At 39.2% G+C, this 23,144-nt stretch overlaps 1 protein-coding gene across 4 annotated transcripts in view; it reads right to left on the reverse strand.

Moving 5' to 3' along the window:
* Positions 1-23,144, reverse strand: part of UBE3D (ubiquitin protein ligase E3D) — a 140,554-nt gene that overhangs the window by 116,595 nt on the left and 815 nt on the right. For 3 of the 4 annotated variants that reach the window (XM_028509491.2, XM_036024403.1, XM_036024405.1), the window contains exons 2-4: positions 15,164-15,360; positions 11,436-11,526; positions 541-772 (exon numbers count right to left, since the gene is read on the reverse strand). In XM_028509491.2, the coding sequence (XP_028365292.2) occupies positions 541-772; positions 11,436-11,526; positions 15,164-15,360 (520 nt within the window). Of the gene's footprint in view, positions 1-540; positions 773-11,435; positions 11,527-14,334; positions 14,396-15,163; positions 15,361-23,144 lie in introns of those variants that run through there. The other variant, XM_036024404.1, reaches the window with a different exon arrangement.

Consider the following 23,144-nt stretch of genomic DNA (forward strand, 5'->3'; position numbering starts at 1 on the left):
TAAAATGGTAACATTCCTTTTCTTTCTTCAGCCCCTGTGGGCTGTTTTGCTCAAAGGACATATGTTCTTCCTATATTAATAGAGCAGAGCTAGAGCCCTGGCCAGATAGCTCAGTTGGTCAGAGCCTCATCCTGATACACCAACGTGGCGGGTTCGATCCCCAGGCAAGACACAGACGAAACAACCAATGAATGCAGAAATGAGTAGAACAACAGGTCAACATTTCTCTCTCTCTTCCTCTTTCTCTCTAAAGGCAAGTAAAAAAAATAGAGTAGAGCTAGAGAATAGAAGCAATTGAAAAGAATGGATTTTGGTCTTTATAAAAGTCTGTGTAACATGCCTTGAATTGAGAGAAGACTGCATTTTGGTAGAACATTCTTATGACACTTCTTATATTATGCTTTATTGTATAATTTTTTTGTATAATTTCTCCTACTAAATTTCAATCCTTCCAGGAAAAAAAAAGAAAGGAAAACGATTGAAGAAACCATTTTCTAAGCCAACCTCTAAATCAGCATCCGTTCTGAAAAGATATTTTACCAATTTAAAGTGGTTCTCAGAAGAAAGACAGTGCGTCTCCTCTGGAGCTAGCTGAGGTCTTGGCTGCCACAGATCATTTCTTAAATTCACCAGGAAGAAAGAGTCTCCAATAAAACAGTCATTCTCTTGTGGATCAAGTGGCTTATTAGCAAAGGGGTCCGGATGACAGCACCATTCTCCAACCAGAGCTCCCCAGTTCTCTGTCGGCAAGGGGAGCACCCTAAGGAGCTTCCTAGTGGAAAGAGAAAAACTTTTACAGAACAAAATAGAAATGTGACATTTTCTTAATTAAATCAGCATGAAAGATAAAAAAACCCCACTAAACACATTGCTTGCAGTGTTTATTTTTCCCTCTAGATTACAAAAGTATATACACACTATAGACAATTTTGAAAATACAGATTTAAAACAAACAAAAATCACCCTTTCCTTACCACCCAAGAACAAGTAACTACTTTGTACACAGTGGTATAGTTCCTTGCCATCCTTTCAAAAGAAATAGTTGTGGACACACACATAAAGTCTGAGATCAGAAGATATACACAAACTGTATGCTGCTTTCATTGTTTGATTTAGTTACATCATGAATCTTAATGACTCCATTCTATTTCATAGGAATGACAAAACTTTTTAGATCATTCCCTCATTGTTAGATGTTTAAGTTCTGAATTTTTCATTATCAAAAGCCTTGTACAAACATTCTTATTAGAAAATTTGAGTAGATAGCTGATTATTTACTTGGGAAAATAATCTTGTGTGAGAGTACAAGTAAAAATGCTATGCATATTTTTAAACCTAATACCTGTATTGGCAATACACCAATTTATAATTGTTCCACTTACCTTCTTCAAAATTGAATGCTATCATTTTTTCATGTAATGGGTGAAATTGTTTCCAATATTGCTTTAACTGGCAACTCTTTAATTACTGGTGTGACTGAACTGGCTTTTAAATTTATTGATCACAATTTTTCTTCTGTGAATTGTGATCAGTGATTATTTTCCAATGAAGTATTAGTATATTCCTATTAATTTATAAAAGTATATTTTATATTAAGAATATTATCCTTTGTTTATCATCTGTCACAAATATTTTGTTCAGTATTATTACCTTTTAAATTGGTATAGATATCTTAAATTTCAAATCACCTAACCCTTTCTTTTATGATTTCTCCTACAACTATTTTTTTAAATCCTCATCCCAGGATATGTTTATTGATTTGTGAGACAGAGAGAGAGAGAGGGAGGGGGAGGGGGGTAGAGAGAGAGAGAGAGGGAGAGAGAGAGAGAGAAACATCAATCAGTTGTTACCATATGTGCCCTGACCAGGAACTGAACCTGCAGGTCAGGGCTCTCCCACTATTTTTTTAATAAATTTTTTGCTTTAAATAATTTTAGATTTCAGAAGTTACAAAAGTAGTACATATAGTTCTCATATACATTTCAGCCAGCTCTCCCTAATGTTAACATCTTACATAACCATGGAAGATTTGTCAAAAATGCAGACTTTATCTGGATTTCCCTAGGTTTCCCACTAATATCCTCTTTTTCTGTTCCAGGATCCACTTCATGATAACACAATGCACTTAGTCATTATGTGTCCCTAGCCTCTTCTGATCTATAACAATTTCTCAGTCTTCCCTTATTTTTCAGGACCTTGAGATTTTTGAAGAGCACTTGCCAGGTATTTTGTAGAATACCTCTCAATTTTAATTTGTCTGATATGTTCTCAAAGTTAGACTGAGGTTAAGGGATTGGGGGAAGTATGCCACTGAGGAAAAGTGCCTTTCTTGTCACACCCTATCAGAGGTTCCACCCTATCAGCATGACTTACCACTGGTGCTGTTCATCTTGATCACTTGGTTAAGATGGTATTTGCTAGCATTCTCTACAAATAATGCTATTTATCCCTTTGCATACTCTATTCCTTGGATGTGAGTCTCAAAGTCCAGGTCATACTCCAGAAGAGAGAAATTAAGCTCTACTCTGCCATTATTTTTTTATACTTAGAGCAACCTTATAATTAAGTAGTCCCTTATATTAGCTATACGAAATAATTTATCCTGAGAAAAACTGAAAAGAGAAACACACTCAAGTTCTCCCTACTATCTATAAGCACGTGAACGCTCAAAGCACCCTGAACACTCTCACACTTCTGCTCCGTCCATTGGGACATGTGCTTACTAGGAGCCAGCGGTCTTTGATCGCAGACCTGTTTGTGCCATGTGCACATGCTGTTCGTCACATAGTTTAATTAAATATTATGTGATCCAAAGAAATATATATTGTTGCTATTCCTCTGAAAACTAAAAATTTCAAACTAAATAAAAGCAAGTTGTAAAAAAAAAAGAAAAAAGAAAACTCCCTGGTGGAATGTGGGAGATATAACTATAGAACACTGGGGAGAAGGAGAAAAAGGAAAAATCCAAAAGAATTCTGATATCAGATTGCTTCAACAATGTGTCACTTTTTATTTCACTTTAAAGAAACCCAAACTGAAAATTGCAGACAATGACTCTTGGATGGCTTACATGGAAAAAAGCTGCACAACAGTGGTGTTACATTCAACAAAAAGACATTGGTTCAATAATAAAATACCAGTAAATTAATGTACATTTGTATGTTTTAAATTAAAATACTTAAAATGCAAATGTTTCATTTTTAAAGATTTTCCCTTTTCTTTGATTCCCCAATCAACTATGAGTCTCATAAAAGAGCAATTACAATGTGGAAGACATTTAATTTAGAACTCCAGAGGACATAGCTAAGAACAAGAAAGGATGATTTTGTTAAAGTTTAATATAATGAAGGACATCCCCTTTCAAATTAGGAAATGCTGTACCACTAGCATTATTCAAGCTGCTGAGCCTGTTAAAAATATTAAAAGTGATTCTTTTAACATACGTTTTCTAAAAGTTTATTATGAATCAGGCATTCTGCTGATAAAAAATATTAATACATACAATCCCTTCTCAAGGTACTCATGTTCTAGCAGGAGATACAGACCTATAAACAAACAATAAAATAATAATATACTAAATGCTCATAACAGAGTAGTGGTTCTAAATTCTTGTGGGGCAGTGGAGAAGGAGGGGATAGCTCTGACTCCTTTGAAAATTTGGTGAAAGCTTTATAGCCCCTTCAAACATACATTTCCACATGCACATAAAATTGATGTATTACTTTAGGGGATTCATTCATGGATTTACAAAACCAACATGAACTCAGGGCAGTGCATACAAAGTGCAAGGGGAGTAGAGTATACACAGACTTCAGAGAAGAAGCAACATGTGAGCTCTGACCTCTGAAGGATGAACAGGAGTTCTCTAGGGCACTGGAAGGGACTGAGGGCATCACTGAGTGGAGGAAACAAGGTGAAGATGCCATATCTGTTTAACTCACTGCTGTAGTCCTCGTGTCTGGCTCAGGCCCTGACTCTTCGTGTAAGTTCTTAAATATTTGTTAAAGGAATGAACAAGCATATTTTGATAACTTTAATATGTGAGGCCCCTGGCTAGGTCTGTTGCATACTGAAACAAAAGGGTTAACAAGTCTTTTCTTTTGCTTTTTGGGAATCTGACCTTTGGTTTAACCATCTAGCTCTGTTCCCCTGGAAACCAAGTAGATGATAGGCATCAATTATATTGCTAGGCAACATTGCTTATGGGAAAAATGATCCTTGATTGGTAAAATGCATCTGGACTGGGAGGAAATATCAATGAGCTGTACAATCTGACAAGGATGCCATGCTTTGGACTTTCCTGAATGCAGTCCTCCTTGAGGAACTACGCCAAAGAATTGCTACAGAAGATAATGGCAGCCTAGGGCATGAGGCATCTTCCCAGAGTAGCCTCTGCATCTGTCTAATGTAGATCTTGAGCTTCGTACCTCAAGAGATGTCTTAAGAGAAGTCTAGAGTCCTATACAGGTATATGAGCTGTCACTTGTTTGAACTGCAACAGGACCCCTGCAGAGAGGAACTCCTAAGGTTGCCCTGCTGGCAAGAGATGTGGCCTTTGATGCTCTTGTGAGTCTGCATGTTTAGTTAAACTTCAGACCTCTAGTGGGTATCATACATATCTTTCCACATAATACTTACTACAACTTTGTAAGACAAGAATTTGCATTCTTGTCTTACAAAGGAGGAAAGGTAGGCTCAGAAATGTTAAATAATCTGTACAAGTTCACAGAGCCAGAGGTGATGATTGAAGGCAGGATCTTAATCTAAGTGTTCATGGCTCCAAATCTACACTCTTTCCCTTAGGGTAGATTCCGTCCTCTGGGGATGCATAACACCGGTAAAGGAGACCAGGAAGGTGGGAGAAAGGCACCCTGTGTGGGGTGTTTCATGCTAACCTAAGGGACAGGCACTTGGTTCTATAGACAGGTGGGAAGCATTACAGAATTTCAAGCTGGGAAGTGATAGGTCAGATTTGAATTTTTACAAAGAAGAAGAAGAAGGCAAACAAAAGTGCCTGTATATAGTGAGAATTATACCCAAACAGGCTCCTAGATATTTTCCATCACTAAGATTCTCTGTCTCTTAACATTTTGCATGTTGTTCCAATAAACAAATCCTCAATAAAGTACAAAAGACAGCAATGTCAAAATCTCATACATGATCACAGAAATGAAACTGCACCAAGACATACAGATATTTGGGAAACTTAATGTACATTAGTATAAAATGTGATGTTTCAAATTTAACGTGACCCCATATCACAGTGAATAGAAGTTATAATATATCCTACTGTATTTACATAAAACTTAAGGAGCAAGAAAGTAACTAATTCACATGTCATTGCAAAGATAAAAGTGTACGGCAGAATTTTTCTGACATTTTGAAAAAACATGAATCCTTTAAGAACAAAAGGTATATTTTAATTACAGCTCAACTGAAAGTATATACATTGAAAACCAAAACTCGGATCTGATCTACTTCCCTGGAGAACTTTCAAAATAAAATAGATATCTTTTTTTTTCCCCACAGTAGTTTTAAGGTAAAAACTTGCAGCAGCTCAGGAAAAGAGTGAAATGATCTCTTGAACTTTCTCTCAGCTTAAAGCCCTAAGATGAGCAACAACACGTTTATAACAAATTAAAAGTTGCTAGTTATTTGAATGCATCTTAAGCATAAGCTTTTTAGTAAAATAACTTAAAGTAGACAATTTCAATCAAAATTAATTGATGATGTTTATTTAAAATTGAAACATATAGACAAGAAGATGAAATACCTTTTATCTTTAAAATCAACTATTAATCAATGAAAATAACAATGGTAAAAACATAGTGCTTTTATAGATTGAATTATAATCAAATAGACATTAAAAATTTTAAGAATAAGCCCAGGCTAGTGTGGTTCAGTGGACTGAGTAGTGACCTGCGAACCAAAGGATCGCTGGTTCAATTCCCAGTCAGAGCACATGCTTGGGTTTCAGGCCAGGTCTCCAGTAGGAGGCACTTGAGAGGCAACAACTCATTGATGTTTCTCTCCCTCTCTTTCTCCCTCTCTTCCCTCTCTCTAAAAATGTCTTTAAAAAAAAGAATTTTAAGAATAACATTAAATATCTACAGCTCAAAATACAGCTGCTGGAATTTAGATAAATTCAGCTGGCATTATCCAACTGGTAGGGTTCAAATCCTAAAACCATTATGCACTTGGTATGATTAGACCCACACAAGTATAATCATTTTATTCCAAAAGTTTGCCCAATATTACCAATAATCTAGTTTGTGCCTGCACTCTTTTTTCACTTCTTTGCTCTCACTCATGGAAAAGTGACTGAGCTCACAGGAGTAGTTATTTGCAGACCACGATTATAGCTGGTCTGTCACGTAGACCAATCAACTGGTTAGGTAGTCTGACATTGCCTAATGTTTCCAAAAAGTCCTTTCTGAGTGTTTCCTTCTAGACTTATTCAATGCCCTTATGAGCTGCTGGGCTGACACTGAGCTCTGCGGGTGCAGGTGGAGTAGAGAGAGCCTTCCCAGAGACCTCAGGAGAACTTTCAAATGGATTGAAAATAAAAAGGCATGTGTTTGAAAATCTGGCCAATGATGTAATTCAAGTCTGACATGAATTTATTTCTACAAACAAAAATTCCAAACACAGTGACCATTTAGCTGTTTTTGAGACTATTCACAAAGAGGTAAATTCTGCTATTATTAATGATTGATACTAAGGCCTCTTAGTCTCAATAAGAGCATAATACAAAATAGTACATGTTCAGACAGTTTTTGTAGAACTCTGCTGAACTAGTAAAAATGTAAATTGAAAAATTTTGTTGTAAAGAAACACAGCAGTACTTGTTTTCAAATAACCAAAACAAATAGCTAAGAATATGTAATCCTAAATTAAGAAAAAGACTACAGTATTTAGCTGATTTCATGTGCCCTGGTACTAATAAGTATTAAAAGCCATTAATGAGTCTTAATAGGTTAAATAGTCCTGTGCACCTTACTTCATAATTTGCTTGACAAGTAAAAAAAAAAGGAAGAGCATTAGTCTTGCAGTATCCAAATTACACAAATCACAGAACCCAGGTATAACTCTATGAGGTTCACTAATCACAGAATTTTCATGCTGGCAGGGCTCACGGGTTTATCTAATCCAACCTCCTAATTTTCTAGATGAGGAAATTGAGGCTCAGGGAATTAAAGTGAATTGTTCCCTTGCCTTGGCTGGTGTAGCTAGGTGGACTGACAGCCCGCCCGTGAACCAAAAGGTCACTGGTTCAACTCCCAGTCAGGGAATTGCCTGTGTTGCAGGCCAGGTCCCTAGTTGGGGGCACGCAAGCGGCAACCAATCAATGTTTCTCTCCTTCTCTCTTCCCTTCCCTTCTTCTCTCTCTATAGATAAATAAATAAAATCTTTTTTTTAAAGTGACTTGTTCCCAGGTAATAAGGCTAGCTGGTAAGCGGATCTTAAGTCTGCTCTAATGTTCCTATTAGAGGAGCTCCCAGAGCAGATAAATCAACACATTCCAAGGTGCCTTCTTGGTAAAGATGTCTATAATTAGTTGATTTTGTTAGAGCATATACAAGCCTTTTTTTGAAATACTGAAATACATTTGCTTTTATTTTCTACTTAACAAGAACAGAAGGTGCCCTTATCACTGCATAAAATAGATAACTGAGGGAGAAATGATAAGACCACTGGGCTCAATGTACACAGTCAATATGAAATCCCAGCTCAGATACTGGAGGAATAAGGTTTTTCCATGAAACAAAGTCACAGGGCATACTGCCTGACAGTGGGATGTAAGCTAGGTCTTAAACTGCCTGCTAAGGATTTCTCTGTTGTTCAAAAGGCATACGCACGCCACATGCACATGATAGGAAAACAGCTTTCAGGTGACCTTCCTTAAGTGAAGCAAGAGCTAAGTCCACTATTTACCTTCTCAGAAAAAAACAGGAGAAAGCTGGGTCAATCCCCTGGTACACCTAAAAAACACAGTCCCGAATACAAAAAGATTTGAAATACTAAACAAGGTAATTTGCTAGTTCGCTAGTAAGATCAGTTATGGAAAAGGGAATATGGAAGGAGTTTATAGAACCAATTAAAAAGGGCTTGTTGAGTATTAATATTCTATGTGCTACAGCCTTTAACTCTCTTCACAAGTTTGGCAAATAGGCCTTTTTATGTCTAGTTAAGGGAAAGTTGACTTCTGGGTATCTACCCCCAAATTTAAAAACATATATTCTTAAAGATGTATGTACCCCTATGTTAACTGCAGTATTATTCACAGCAGTGAAGACATGGAAACAACCTAAGTGTTCCTTAATAGATGACGTGATAAAGAAAATGTGGCAGAAATATACAATGGAATACTACTCAGACATAAGAAAGAACAAAATAGTACCATTTGTGACAACATGGGTAGATCTTGAGAATATTCATGTTAAGGGAAATAAGTCAGATGGGAAAGGATAAGAACCACATGGTTTCACTCATATGTGGGATATAAGCAGAAAGCAACAAACTCAAACACAGCAACAGTATGAAGGCTACTCGAGGGAAAGAGGAGTGGGGGGAGGATGAAAAGGGCGAAGGGGGTCAAATGCATGGTGAAAGGAGATTAGATTATGGGTGGTGAGCATCAATGTAATATGGAGATGATGTAATATAGAATTATATACTTGAAACACATGTTATTAACCAATGTTACCCTAATCAATTTAATTTAAAAAAGAAAGAAGCAGCAGCTGAGGTAGTATGAATAGGTTCCCTAGCTACTGGTGAAGCTGATTTCAAACCCAGGTCCCACTCTCTCCCTCTCACCTCTATGTTACATTTCCTCCTAGTGGTCAGGGTTAAGGAGAATCAATACTGTGGTTTTTCAGTGTTAGCTTCTAAGCCCTTCTAGGTTCTCAATCCAAAGATCATAATAAGGATTGACACAAAACAGAAGATACAGTTCCTGAATAGAAAAATTGGGGTTACAGGTAAAATTCTTTCATATTCATCACTCTTATCCAACGAAACACATGTCAGCCAATAATGAGCAAGCATATCCTTTAGTGTAAGCAGTACCAGGAAACACTGTTACACTGCATTTCACCTGTTCCTACTGTAACTACTAGGTCACCTCATTGTTGTGCAGGCACGCATGTTTAAGAAACTTCACGTGAGAATGAAACCAAAGTCTGAACTAGTCTGGGAAGGAAAGCTTTCCTGGTTAAACTACCATGTAAACTAGGATCCTCTAAACCGCTCAGACTAACTAAAGTGAGCCTGTCACAGGGTGCACACTCTTCAGCCCTTCGGTAATCTGAGCAAGGACGTTCCCCTCTCCTTTACAGATTGAGAGCCACCTCATTTCTTATCCAAGATAATCATTCTGAGGATGCTCTGCTCACATCCCCCCGCTTCCATTAAGGTAACTTTCTGTTATCTCATCTACTTGAGACATTGCCAGGGATCATAAAGCAAGCAAGGGAGAATGGCAGAAGGCCAAAATAAACACCCTAATGTTTATTCAGTTCAACCCAGCAAGAGTTTATGGAGAGCGCACTATTCACCAAGAATGGTGCCTGATATTGGAAGTGATGATAGTAAAAATAATTACAGCAGCAGCTACCACATACTGAATACTTACCATGCACTAGGCATGGTTATAAACACTTAAACTCATTTGATCCTCTAAACAACCCTATGACGTAGCTTCTATTGCTATCTACATTATTTGTGATACGGAAATTGAGGCCATGGAGTGCTTGAGTAACTTGCCCAGGATCACGTCTAGTAAATGGTGGATGCAAACCCAGACTGTCTGGCTTCTGAGTCTGCACTACTAACCACTATGACAACCTGCACTACAAATATGACCACAGATCAGGGATACAGGGATCAGTGACTATCCCCATCCCCAGAGCCTACAGTTTAATCAGGAAGACAGGCAAATAAACATCAGAGGAATGCATAAATCCACCTAATGTTCAGGGAAGGCTCCTGGCAGTAGATGCCCTGTGGGCTGAACTTAGGAGCTAGCCAGAGAAAGATGAGGGTATGGGCTGCATTCCAAGGAAGAGAGTATTCATTACTCCAGTTAGGGTGGAGGACAGCATGGAGAGACTGGGAGATGCAGGCAGGCTGAGCTGTGCACAGAATGTGTGTAAATAAGGGTGTGTTGTTTGGGGAGACAAGAAAGGAGGTTGAGAAAAAGGGGCTAAAACAAGAGAGTGGAAAGGACCTAGCATGGCATGCTAAGGTCTTACAAAATTTACCGTGGAAGATATGGCAGGGTTGAACAGGGGAGCTGACTGCATTTGGAAATAATCCCTCAGAAGTGTAAAAGTGATGACAAAATGAACCTAGAGGAAGGCTATGCAGATAAGGAGCTAGCAACAAATGCTATCAGGTGAGAAGATAGTAGGCTCTCTTGAGGTAGGTAGGAGCACTGGGGTGGAAGAATGTGGACTTGTAGGAAATGCAGGGAAGGAAGCAGCAAAAGTACCTAATGATTGACGGTACAGGGGGGACAGGGAGGAACCCAAGCAGACACCACCAGGATTCTACCTTGAGGATGCGGGCAGAGGTGTGGCCTGCCCTGAAACAAGGAGCCCTGGAAGAGGAGCGGGTTTCAGATGTGGAGAAGGATCCATTCACATGTAAGTCTCAGGCGTTTGTCTCAGAGGAAATGCACCTATCGAAGAACTTTAGATCATTTTTTATAAATACTGTTGATAAGATTGAGGCTTTTAACTGTCTTTCCAGCTTATGAGTGATCAGAAGCTGAAAATTCAGGGGGAAGGGTTTGTGCCCAGAAACAAGGAGGCTGACAGGAGGAAGGGAGCCGATGGGAAAATAATTAAAGAGACAACCAGGGAATGCAAAGGGTGCAGCAAAGAGCCCTTTTCCTCTCAGTGGGGTAATCACAGCACATTGAAAGAGCAGGTTATACGGTTAACCTAATCATCAAGAAAAGGTTAATTTGTGTTCTCTAGATGCTCTGCTTTAATAAGCAGAGAAATAGGAAATGGATTTTAGAAAGGCACTAATAAAAATAATTCAAATAAAAAGTTGTACTGCAAAAGCTTGTTATTTAGAAAATTCACGTAATGTGGAGAAGAATCTCATTCACCAACACAGTAAACATGCAGTAGGTCCCATGTCTTTTTTCAAAAGAGAGATGTTTCAGGGATCAACAGACTCTTCCACCAAGAGAACCCTCTCTTCACCAGAGCAGGCACCCTACTGTTCCACTCTGCACCCCGAGAAGAACTGCTCCGTGATTGCTGGAGAGTCTTATGGCTGATGTCGTTCAAAGTGACATGAAGCTGGCTCTCACTTCAAGGCCATATACTGTTCCCTTGGCAGGTACCTCAAAAGTTCTGATAGGAAAGAGAAAACCATTGCCAGGCACAGAACTGACCAGTGTAAAATACATTCCTTACCTGTCCCTGATTATGACTTCACCACAGGATTGGCAATAAAATGTGCAACAGCCTCGGGTGTGTGAGCTTTGATTAAACATTGAAATCAGTTCTAAAGGAAATCAACAAAAACAGACATCTTAGAGGTTTGGGACAAATATGTTAACATATGTATAAGAGTTTAATAGCCACAATAAATTACCATTGATCAATACTGTTCATGATCTACACATTTAATTAGTATTATCTGATGACTCCACCAGAAGTAAATATTGTGAAGTGTTTTCAAAAACAACAGATTTTGCTAAGTGTTTCAGAGCTAGGTAACCTACTGTTACTTTTCTGATTCCATAAATACCAGCGTTAACAATGAGGGAAAAGGGGCAGTTTCTTTCACACCAGGCTAACTACTCAGAGCTTCACCATGCTCAGCATTCTTCTGCTATGCCTGAGGTGTAGTTTTCTCATCAGTGTGACTGCTGGTAAATAAAGCTCTTAAATTTAATTTGATTTAAACAAGATTTATGTCCACTCTAGCATATTACTAGTATGTACAAACAAAATAAATCCTGAAACTGGTTTTTATTGGACAGGTTCCTGAGAATGGAATGGCTCCTAAGAAGAATTCAATCTTCCAACAGCAAAACTCAATTTCTGATCAAAGCTGTTGAAAAACATACATTGCCCACATTATGTGAAGTGCAGCATAAGGCAGTATGTTCTCTTAGTTTCCTTTATTTTATTCATGGAAAAAAAATTTCATCCCCCCCCTTCCCCCATGAAAAAAATCACACACACACAGAAATATATGTCTATTTTAAAAAATCTAAAGAAATGAGGTCATGTCCATTAGAATCAAGCAATTTATTTACTTATTTATTTACTTATTTTTAAATATTTTATTTCTTTATTTTTAGACAGAAGGGAAGGGCGGGAGAAAGAGAAGTAGAGAAACAACAATGTGTGACTGCCTCTTGCATGCTTCCTACCAGGGACCTGGCCCACAACCCAGGCAAGTGCCCTAACTAGGAATCAAACCAGACACCCTTTGATTTGCAGGTCAGCACTCAGCCACTGAGCCACACCAACCAGGGCAGAATCAAGCAATTTAGATTTGGTTTATGTTACTTGGTATGTATTGTAAAATTAAGTAGACCTGGGTAAGGCATCCAAAATATTCTTTTCAGAACCAGTAAACAAATTTTTAGTGAACACTTCCCTCTGCTGGTCACCCAGCATGATCCTCTGGCTCAGGTTCAAGTCATAGCTTTCTGATAAAGGGGCATCCTAATGCTTGTGCTGTATCAGACTTTATGTTCCATGTAAGGGTCATGATCAGACCTAGGGTACCTTCAAATCAGTAAAACAGTATGTTTACTATAGTCCTTAGAAGAACGTTCATACAGCTGAAAAGTCAAGTTTTTGAAAACTGTGAATCACAACTGAATGCTAAAAATTTCAAAACTCACTTCCTGCAATACATTCTGATTCAAGTGTACTTCAGTATGCATCTATCTGATATTTGTTCATTCAGCACTTATTATGTGGAAAGCACTGAAGCAATTAAGCACTGTGGACTATTTTGCATACCCCTTTCATGCACCACAGAACAGGGCTTTGAAAGCTTTTCTTTTCAGATATTTCAGTAAAGCACATTTTAGAAATATAAAGAAACAGGAGACTAATGAACGCAAACAATATGCAAACCAACACACAGCAGTCAATTTATTTTGTCCTCTAGTCAAAATTAAACAATGTTTGATTTTAAATATTTTTAAATAATTCTGGTTTTGCCATTTGTATATTAACTGTTACAGAATATGGGTAGGCAGCAAAGCAATTCTGCATCTGAAAGGTCTCATACCTTCTCAGTGTGGGATCTAAAATTGTGGTCTCAGAGAACTAGCAGCTCTGAAAACAGCCCACTGTGGCTTTCATGACTGTTTTTTCCCAAGTTATATGCAGACAAAAAAATTCCTGCTGCGGTTACTATTATTATTCATCATTGCTAAAGAGAAGGTGATGGCTTGAAGCCCAGACCCCCAGGGCTTCTTCCCAGAAACGCCACTTCCTCTGCCTTACTACAAGGTACACTCAGGGGGTCTGTTAGTGTGTTTCCCATCTCCGTGACCCATTCTTCTTTCCCTGAATATTCCACCAGTCATTCTTAGTGTTTATCTTATGCCAAACACTATTTAACCTCCATGACATTTCTTTTCCCTACCTCTTATCCCTAAAACTAACTCTACCCAACTCACATTAGTGATTCATCAATCCAGGACTTAAGCAAAATTACTCTCCAGCAAAAAAAGTACAAAACTCCCTCTATCTTCTTTTTCCTTTAAAAAGCCAGCAAAGAGATTCAGGGGCACTGAAGTATGCTCCCACCTCTGAAATGGCCCTTCAAAACAACCCCACCCCCAGGCTGCACACAGCGCAGATGAAAGTCTCAGTGAAAGCGGGGCCTCAGTGAAGGCTGAGGGCACGGCTGGAAAACTTAACACCCTTCTCTGATAATGAGCTTAATATCAGTCTGTTACAGCCTTTGTTTCCCATTTTTACATCATTTTAATCCTCCAAAATATATTACTTGCATGGTAAGAGATGCAATAAACCAGTAATTTTATTCAATAAATCATTCTGAGAAATACTTCTACTATCTTCATGAATCAATGTGGCAGTACAAAATATTGGAAATGTGACAGGCATAGCAACAATCAAAATCAAATTATGCATCAAACTCAGCTGCAAAATCTTTATTTGTACTGTTCTATTTGAAAATGTCTCTACATGGCTAGGATCATTTCCATCATTCTGACCAAATATCACCTCCCCACCTTGCCTGGTATGGCTCAGTTGGTTGGAGTGTGATCCCATAACGAAAAGACTGCAGGTATGATTCCCTGGTCAGGGCACATACCTAGGTTGCTGGTTCAATTCCTGGTCTGGAGGCATTATGATCCCAGTCCAGGCATGTATAGAAAACAACCAATAGATTTTCCTCTCTCACACAGATGCATCTCTCTCTCCCTTCTTCTCTAAGAGAAATAAAAAAATGTCCTCAGGTGAGGATTAAAAAAAATTTTTTTTTAATCACCTCCCCTGAATGGCCTTCCCTGACTGCTCTACACCCATCCCCAGGTACTCCCCATCCCATTATTCTGGTTTACTTAGCCCATAGGGCTTTTCTCTATATCCAAGTAATTAACTTGGTCATTATCTATTCCCACACATTTGAATGTAAGCTCCTTGAGGGCAGCTGTTCACTTTTCTATCCCTAGAACTTAGATCATGCCTAGCATAGTATAAAGTAATGTTTATTGAGTTAATGAATTTCTATGAAATGCTTTAAAATAAACTAGGTCTTGCACAAACCATCTGATTTACTCTTCATGTTGGACATGGGAACCATGCAATTTTACAATTAAAGAGACAAAACAAGAATACAAGGAAATCTTTGCATCTTCTGCTCAGTTTTGCTATGAACCTAAAACTGCTCTAAAAAAATAAGTCTATTGAGAGGAAAAAACCACTAAAAAAACCCAGTGAAACAAAGCCTCAGAAAGGTTAAGCGACACCTTCAACTTCGAGCTGGCAAAGACCCTAGCTCCTCTTGACCCTCAGCTCTTTCCATGCCACTGATGAGCAGTTATTTTCACCTGGGAAAAGTTCAACTTTTTAAAGGAAAAATCACCTTTCATTTATAATGAAAAAGTTAGTGCAGAAACAGGAGTGCTAGCATTACATACTTGAGCTGAATTCTGCCTGCGCCTGCAGCCGCAGGTGCAGTCCGTCGCCGGCAACATACCGCAGCCCACGGCTAGAAGAAGGTACAAGCCTGACCTCTGCTGGAAGCCGGACCTCTGTGCAGCCTTCAGGGGTTTTCATCTGAAGGGAGGATGGAGTTACAGAGATATCCATGGGCATGCCTCCTTCCTTTGGCTCTCTAGTAATAAAAAATAAAACACACAAAAATTATTTCTCATTGCTAAACACCACATGAAAAAAGAAACAAAAACAAGCAAGGATTTCTCTGTGCTTCTTCAACAAGGGCCCTAAAGTCAACTATCCCAGAAAAATAACAGTGGACCAATTGTAAAAAACAAAAAAAGCCCAAACCAAAAAAAAAGGGTCTATACTAGACTTAGATCAGGTCATAGAGCACTTTACATGAAAGGTCTGGGACATATATCTTATTCTTGCTTTTTTTTATGGTAATGATGCACTTTCAAATGTGCCTTTTTTTTTTTTTTTCAGTGATAATGATCTTGAGTCCCAACTGTCTTTTCTCTCCTAAAGCTTCCTCCATCTACTGCAGCCTGGACCTGCCTGTGGCTGCTGCCAGAGCCATTCCGTTGGCACAACCTGCCAGTCCACTTCCTCATGCCCCCTACTTCCTCACACGAGTCTCCGACTTCAGCTTCTTCAAACACTGGCCTGTCAAATGTCATGCACTTGTTTTTTGAAATATTTTTGGAAAGAGAATTCAACAAGACAACATAAAACAGTGGCTTATTCATCTTTGCATCCCTTGATCCTAGCATGGTTTGTATATTCATTCACTCACTCATCAAACCATCTTTTTGGAGTTCTCTAATGTGTCAGGTACTGGGAAGGTAAGAATTACCAATGTATTTTTTTCTAACCTGCTCCAGGAAAGTAAACAGAAATGATCAAGGGATCAACGAAAACTACACTGTACTTATTCCTGACAAATGCAGGGTACTATGGAAACACAGGGAGGGGTGCAGTGCCTATCAGAGATCAAGCACTAACTAAATGTTAGTTGAATAATGAATGGATGAGTGAAAATGTTATAGAGTGCAGCCAAGAGGGGGGACCCCAAATAGGCATTTGAAATGGGGTCTGGAACTCAAGGTGTCCAGGAGATTTTAAGGTGTCTTCACCCCTTCCCCCACAGGTGTGAGTTGGGGGAAGGGGCACACAGAGCAAGAACATGCAGGGCAGCTTTGCAGCTAATCCATGGCATGGTCATTTAGCATACCTATAGCCTTTGGCTGGTCACTTAGATATGCTAAATATCTATGGCCATGCTCAAGGCCAGGGGGATGGAAAGGGACCTGCCCCCCAAGATGGGACCTGGGAGGCAGGTCCCTGAGTTACAGTACCTACGTGGGAGCTGGGAGAAGAGTGGCTCCATGACATGGGGTGACACCTGCCCAGACCCACGATGGCGACCAGAAAAACTAGAGAAGACAGCAGATTGAGGGCAAGTGTGCCCAAGTGTAGGAGGAGTCGGAAATGGGGCTGCAGAAGAAGATCGGCGCGGGGGATTTAAACCCGGACACGGCAGCCATTGAGAGAGAACCACTAGGCCTTGACGGAGTGGAGACTCCTGCAGCCCTGAGAGAGGGAAAACCACGCGGCAGCCCTGGAGGAGAGAACCATGCAGTTTTGGCAGAGTGGGGACTCTCCCTTCCTGCAGCCCTGAGAGAGAGGACCACGTGCCTGTGCCAGAGTGGGGACCCCCACAGCTTTAGAAGGGGGAACCACCACCTGGTTTTAGCAGAGATCCCGGTGACTCAGCTGAGGGTGCCGGGAGCCCAGGGAGGTCTCCCAGTCGAGAGGGATTACTAACTGAGAAGAACCAGAGGACTGCCTGAGTCATGGACTTCTATTTCCTTTCCTGAGATACGGTGCTCTGGACTGAGCAAAGGGGGAAGGAAGGAAGGACTGTGTGTTTGTGGGTGTTTTTAGGGACTTTAGGATTTTTGATAAAGACATTAGGTCACTACTTTAAGTTAGTATAGCATTAAATAAACATTTCCTTTCCTTTTCACAAATCTCTGGCATTGAGAGACATCTTTCCTAGGGCGGCGGACATAACAGACCCGGGCCTTCTTTCAATAATAGTATATCGTCCCAGGACCCCCTTGTTGTGTTCTGTAACAAAAACAGTCTTGCTTCTGAGGCCAGCATTACAATGTCTTACTTATAGTAAATTCAAGTATTGTTATTTGATATACTATGCAGGATATTGATAAGGAAACTGAAATTATGTAAAATAAAAGGTACAGGAGAAAAGAAACTGTCTTGTCAATATTAAGAATAAAAAAGTAATTAAGAAAATCTAGTGAATACGAATACCAGGCAATAAAAAGTAAAACACAGTCCCTGTCCACCAGGAACCAAAGTACAAAGTGAGATAAACACATATAGAAATGGTCCTCATATGAAGCTGAAATGTGCTTAACACTGTACCATAGGGGCAGAGCACCCTGACTCCCTCTCAAAAGCAGACAGCAGGTGCAGGCCATCCACTTCTGTCGCCTAACTTCAGAATGCGGAACATCTTTAGGAATGTCATCTAAGTGCAGAGGTCACACCATGTGTTAAGGTCTGAATCTTGGTTAGGCCTCTTCATTTGCCTTAGACAATCTTAAGTCTATCTTCTGGCTAGTTCCTTTTGAAAGTATATGAATCTGCACTTAATTGGCAATACAGAATATCAAAAACCCAAAGATTTTCCCAAATCAAAAGTCTAGTTTTTTTATTGAATTTATTGGGGTGACATTGATTAATAAAATCATACAGGTTTCAGGTATAATGTATTAACTTCCCAGTTCTCCCAACCCGAGATACCTCTGAGGCATTCTGTGGTCTCCCCTCCGCGTATCCTGGAGCTGGGGGATGTTGGGGGAGAAAGCCAGAATGGGGGGCTCAGAAATGCATGGGGGCCCAGTTTGGGGCTAGGAGGACTGGAGGAGGGATGGGAGTCGGAGTCGATGGGGCTAGGTGGGGCAGGGCGGGGGCAGCTGGCTCCTGCCCTTTCGTGGGGACTGTCTTTAACACGGCCCAGCGCATGTGTCCGGGGATACAGTTCTACAACACATCATCTGTATATTGTATTGTGTGTTTACTGCCCCGAGTCAAGTCTCCTTTCATTGCCGTTTATCCCCCACCTTTTCTTACTTCTACCTCCCCCCAACCCCCTTTATGGCAATCAAAAGTCTAGTTTAAGAAATAATAATCCTCTAATGCAGAGGTCAGAAAACTTTTTATATAAAAGCCAGATTGTCAATATTTCAGGTTTTGCAGGTCATATACAGCCTCTGTTGCATATACTACTTCATGTTTTCCTTTTTTAACAACACTTTAAAAAAATGTGAAACCCATTCTTCGCTCACAGGCTGTACCAAAACAGACCACAGGTTAGATTTGGTCCACGGGCCATAGTTTGCCAACAACTGCTCTAAAGATAGTTTTCCCACTTTGCTACTTCAGCGGTTTTCAAATTTCCAGTTGGCACTTGGAAGTGCCAGGAGGGTCAGTACTGGGTTCCTAAGCCCCCACTCTGGCTTACGGCTCTCCCCCTTACCCTTCCTGAAAAATTAAGCCAATTACATAGTGTTGAGCAAGGCAGTTATCTGTGCAAAGGTGGGAGAAGCACAGTGGCCTGGGGTAAAGTTGAGAAACCCAGCTGGGTGAGGAGGGCATCCACCATAGAGTCTATGAGCTAAGCGGCCACCCACCAGGGATGTCAGATCCTAAGAAAAATGAGAAGGAAATCTGAGCCCCACTGCCCATGCGCGCACCGCCCCCCTCCCCTTCCCCACCCCAGAGCTCAGCAGCGGGTCTCAGATCCTATCTTAGCTCAGGCTGCTATAACAAAATACCATAGACGGGGTAGCTTCAGTAACAAGACATTTATTTCTCATAGTTCTGGAGGGTGAGAAGTCCAAGACCAAGTTGCCAGCAAGTCTGGTCCTTATGGAGGGCTCTCTTCCTGGCTTGCAGATGGCCACCTTCTCACTGTATCCATAGACAACAGAGGGAGGAATGTTTGGTGTCTCTTCTTGTACAGGCATGGCTCCTACCACGGTGGCTTCACCCTCATAACCTCAACTAAAATGAGTATCTCCCAAAGGCCCCATCTCTTAATACCATCATATTGGGGCTTAGGGTGTCAACATACTAATTTTGAGGAGACACCAACATTCAGTCCGATCAGCCCACGCAGGTGAGGATAGTGTCAACACTGAGTGGGGAGAAGGAAGAGGCAAAGGATGTCAGTGGAATATCAGTTACACAGTGGGAAGGTGACTACGTGTGTCATGAGGATAACGAAAGCCAGGACGGTCACTATGGGGGAACAGAGTCACAAAGAGGAAAAGGGAGAAAACCAGAATGGATCCTACGGTGGCAGACTGGAATTGGGAATATCAGTGTAAAATCATGGTTTTCAATGTATATAAACAAATATGGTAATAAATATAGATGTATATGTATTATGTGTATGTATGATACAGATACAAATAAATACACACATACATTCACACATGAACATCACATATATGTCACATACACACCCACTCTAGTTCTGTTCACTAATGGGCTTGGGAAAAGTGACACCCCAATAGTAATGAGCACACTTCGCACTTAGATCTTGATCTCTAAAGATCAGTTTCCACTTAAAAACAAATGAACAAAAACAAACAAAACAGGGGGCCTTGGGAAAACGACTTCATGCAGGGAAAGCATGAGATGAGCCTGGAACTCCTTGCTGTTCAACAAAGTAAAGAAGCAATCAATAAATGATTGGGACACGTCAGACAAACACAGAAATCATCTTAAAGGTACCACCACTGGCCACATCTGGTGTAATTTGATTAAAAACCCCCTGGGGGAAGAAAAGGACTATGGGTCCATACTGATGTAAATAAGTGAATGTATAAAATGAAAGTCTGATGAGGAACGGGGTATTTATATACTATCAAAAGATCTCAAAGTAAATACAAACTTTAATTGAACAAAATTACATGCCATCTGATAGGATGTAATGAGAACAAAGAATCATTTCTGTCATATTCCTGCCAAAGATGTATAACCTGAACCTAATTTTAAGGAAATACGAGACAAAATCAAATGAATGGGTATTCTACAAAATAATTGGGCCATAAATCTTCAAAAGGGTCAAGATCGTAAAAGTCAAGGAAAACTGAGGAACTTTTCCACATTCTAAAAGATTAAGGAAACATGGCAATGAAATGCAATGCGTGATCCTGAACTGGATTCTTTTGCTATTACAGATATGTCGATGACTGGCAAAACTTGAACAAGGTTTGAGTATAAGATGACAGTAACAAATTTCCCAATTTTGAGGGTTGCATAATGGTTATGTAGAAAAATGTCCTTATTTGTAGGAAATCCATAGTAACATATTCAGGCATGACAACAACTTCCTCTCAAGTTTACTACTGATCCAAAACAAAGTTTTTGAAATTCCAGTTGTTGGCACCTTTTATAACTTGAGGCTTTCTCCACTATTCACTTGGTTTCTTTCAGGTGTCATATTTTGCTTGAAACTGCCCAATAATATCGTATCTCACTCTTGAGTCCCAGCTGGCATCCTTTCAGTGGTGTGTAAAACCACTGAAAGGTCTCACCAGAGCCAGCTGTTCAAGTTGTAGGCATCTTGCAATCCAGGTGAACTCACTTTGACAGTTTTGACACCACACACAGTGAAAGTATTTAGTAGGAATCAGTGAGTGTTGCAAATCAGGGAGGTTTGTGTTTGTGTGGTTGCTTTGTTTTCATGGAGAGCAAGCTGTTAAACATTTACCAGCATACCACTCACTGTATGACTGTTTACTACATGCTCCATCAGCCCACCCACATCCCTGGGAACTAAGCACCCTTTCCCACTCAGAGGACAACAGTCTTTACCAGTACCCTAGAGTTCCATACCATACTTCTTTCAGTTTATTACTCAAATGTCACTTTTGCATTTGGAATACCGATTTGTCATTTTTCTCCCTATCCCTTTTTCTATTTTATTTTTTTCCAGGTGCTTATCTGTATTCAATACAATGAGCATTTTGTTTATTTTGTATATTTTCTGCCTACCCACTGACACTATTAGACTATAACTTCAATGAAAGGAAGTACTTTTGTCTTTGCTGTTGCTTCTGTTCACACCTGTATACTCAGGACTTAGAATCTGAGTTTTTGGCACCAGAATAGGAATTCAGTAAATATCTGTGATTGAATAAATGAATGGCTTAGACTTATCCCTGGAATGCTAAGATGGTTTAACATAAATAGATTTTTCTAGTACAATTAATAGATATAATGATGAAAGGGAAAATATCACTATCACAATCCATGAAGAAATGATTTTACAAATATTTTTTCTATTCATGATTAAAACTCTTAAAATAGAAAAGAAAGGAACTATGCAATCTACCAAACAGATTAGCCAGAAGTCAACTTCATCATACCTAAAGATGAAAGGCTACAAGCATTTCTTTTAAGAATGGGAACAAAAAAAATTCAATCATGTAATTTATGTTAACTGTAAATAACAATATATAAACTAAAAAGTCCAATTAAAATGCAAAAATTGTCAGAATGGTTTAAAAAAACTTTCACCAAGTATATGCTATAAAAATTTTATATATAAAGACACAAATTGAGAGTAAAGGGGTAGAAAAAAACCATGCCATGCAAACAGTATAGTCAACTGATTTCTGAAAAGACACTGGGTTATTTCAATGGGAGAAATAACAGTCTTTTTAACAAATGGCAATGAAACCACGGGATATCCTTAGAGGAGAAAAGAAAAAGAACTTGACCCCTGCCTCACTCCAAACACAAAAATAAATTTGACATATTCACAGGCCTAAATGTAAACGCTAAAGCTATATTAACTCCTAAAAATACACACAGGAAAAAAATCTTTATAACCTTGAGGTTGGCAAAGATTTCTTAAGACATGAAAAACAATAACCAGTACAGAAAAATGCAATAAACTGGACTTCATAATTAAAATTTTCTGTTCATCAAAAAGCACTATGAAGAAAATATAAAAAGTTAAGTTACAGATTGAGAGAAAACATTCACATACTCACATGGCAGAAATGAAAAAGGTGTTTTCTCCAGACGATATAAAGAGCCCTTTAAATTCAACAGTAAGACAATCTGATTTTTTATGCAAAAAATTATAAGATACCTTACAAAGGAACATATATGAATAACCAACATGCAAATGAAAAGGTACCCAATCAAGGAATGCAAATTAAGATGACAACCAGATACCACTTTATACCATGAGAATGACTACAATAAAAAACAGTCTGACAGCACAATGCAGACGAGAATGTGAAGCAATTGGAACTCTCATTCTTTTCTGGTGAGAGTTTAAAATGGTACAAACACTTCGGGGAACCGTTTGGTAGCTTCTCATAATCCAAGAGAACCCTTAAGGGCCCCTTTGATGAAAGGAAGTAGGGAGGTTGTTTTGTTTTGTGTAAGGTTTGGGTTCCTACTAACCCTACAAAGTAAAATGGAATTAAAGATACTTATCTGAACTCATGATTTGAGAGATAGAAGAGAACTAAATATCCCCGTTTTACAGTGGAAAACAAATCAGATTAAATGATTCTACCTTTGTGAAGACACTGAGATTTGAATTCAGTTCTCATGCAAATTCCAAAACTGCCACACATTTGGCCAATTTAAGGAAAAGAGAGAAAGCTGAGCACCAGTCTACCTCAGAGTGGCGCTGTGTAACAATATTTTAAGGATTTTAACATTTAATTTATTTGAAACAGGGGTACAGGGGAAGGGATCATATAGTACAAAATAAAAGAACACTTTTTCCTAACATTTTCTTGTTTATGTAGTGAATAACAAGTTAAACGTTTTCAGACTTCTCACTGGAACTCGGAACATGAATCAAAGAATGAACTCCAGTAAGTCTGCAATTTT

The sequence above is a fragment of the Phyllostomus discolor genome, chromosome 4, assembly GCF_004126475.2.
Source record: "Phyllostomus discolor isolate MPI-MPIP mPhyDis1 chromosome 4, mPhyDis1.pri.v3, whole genome shotgun sequence".
Lineage (NCBI taxonomy): Eukaryota > Metazoa > Chordata > Mammalia > Chiroptera > Phyllostomidae > Phyllostomus > Phyllostomus discolor.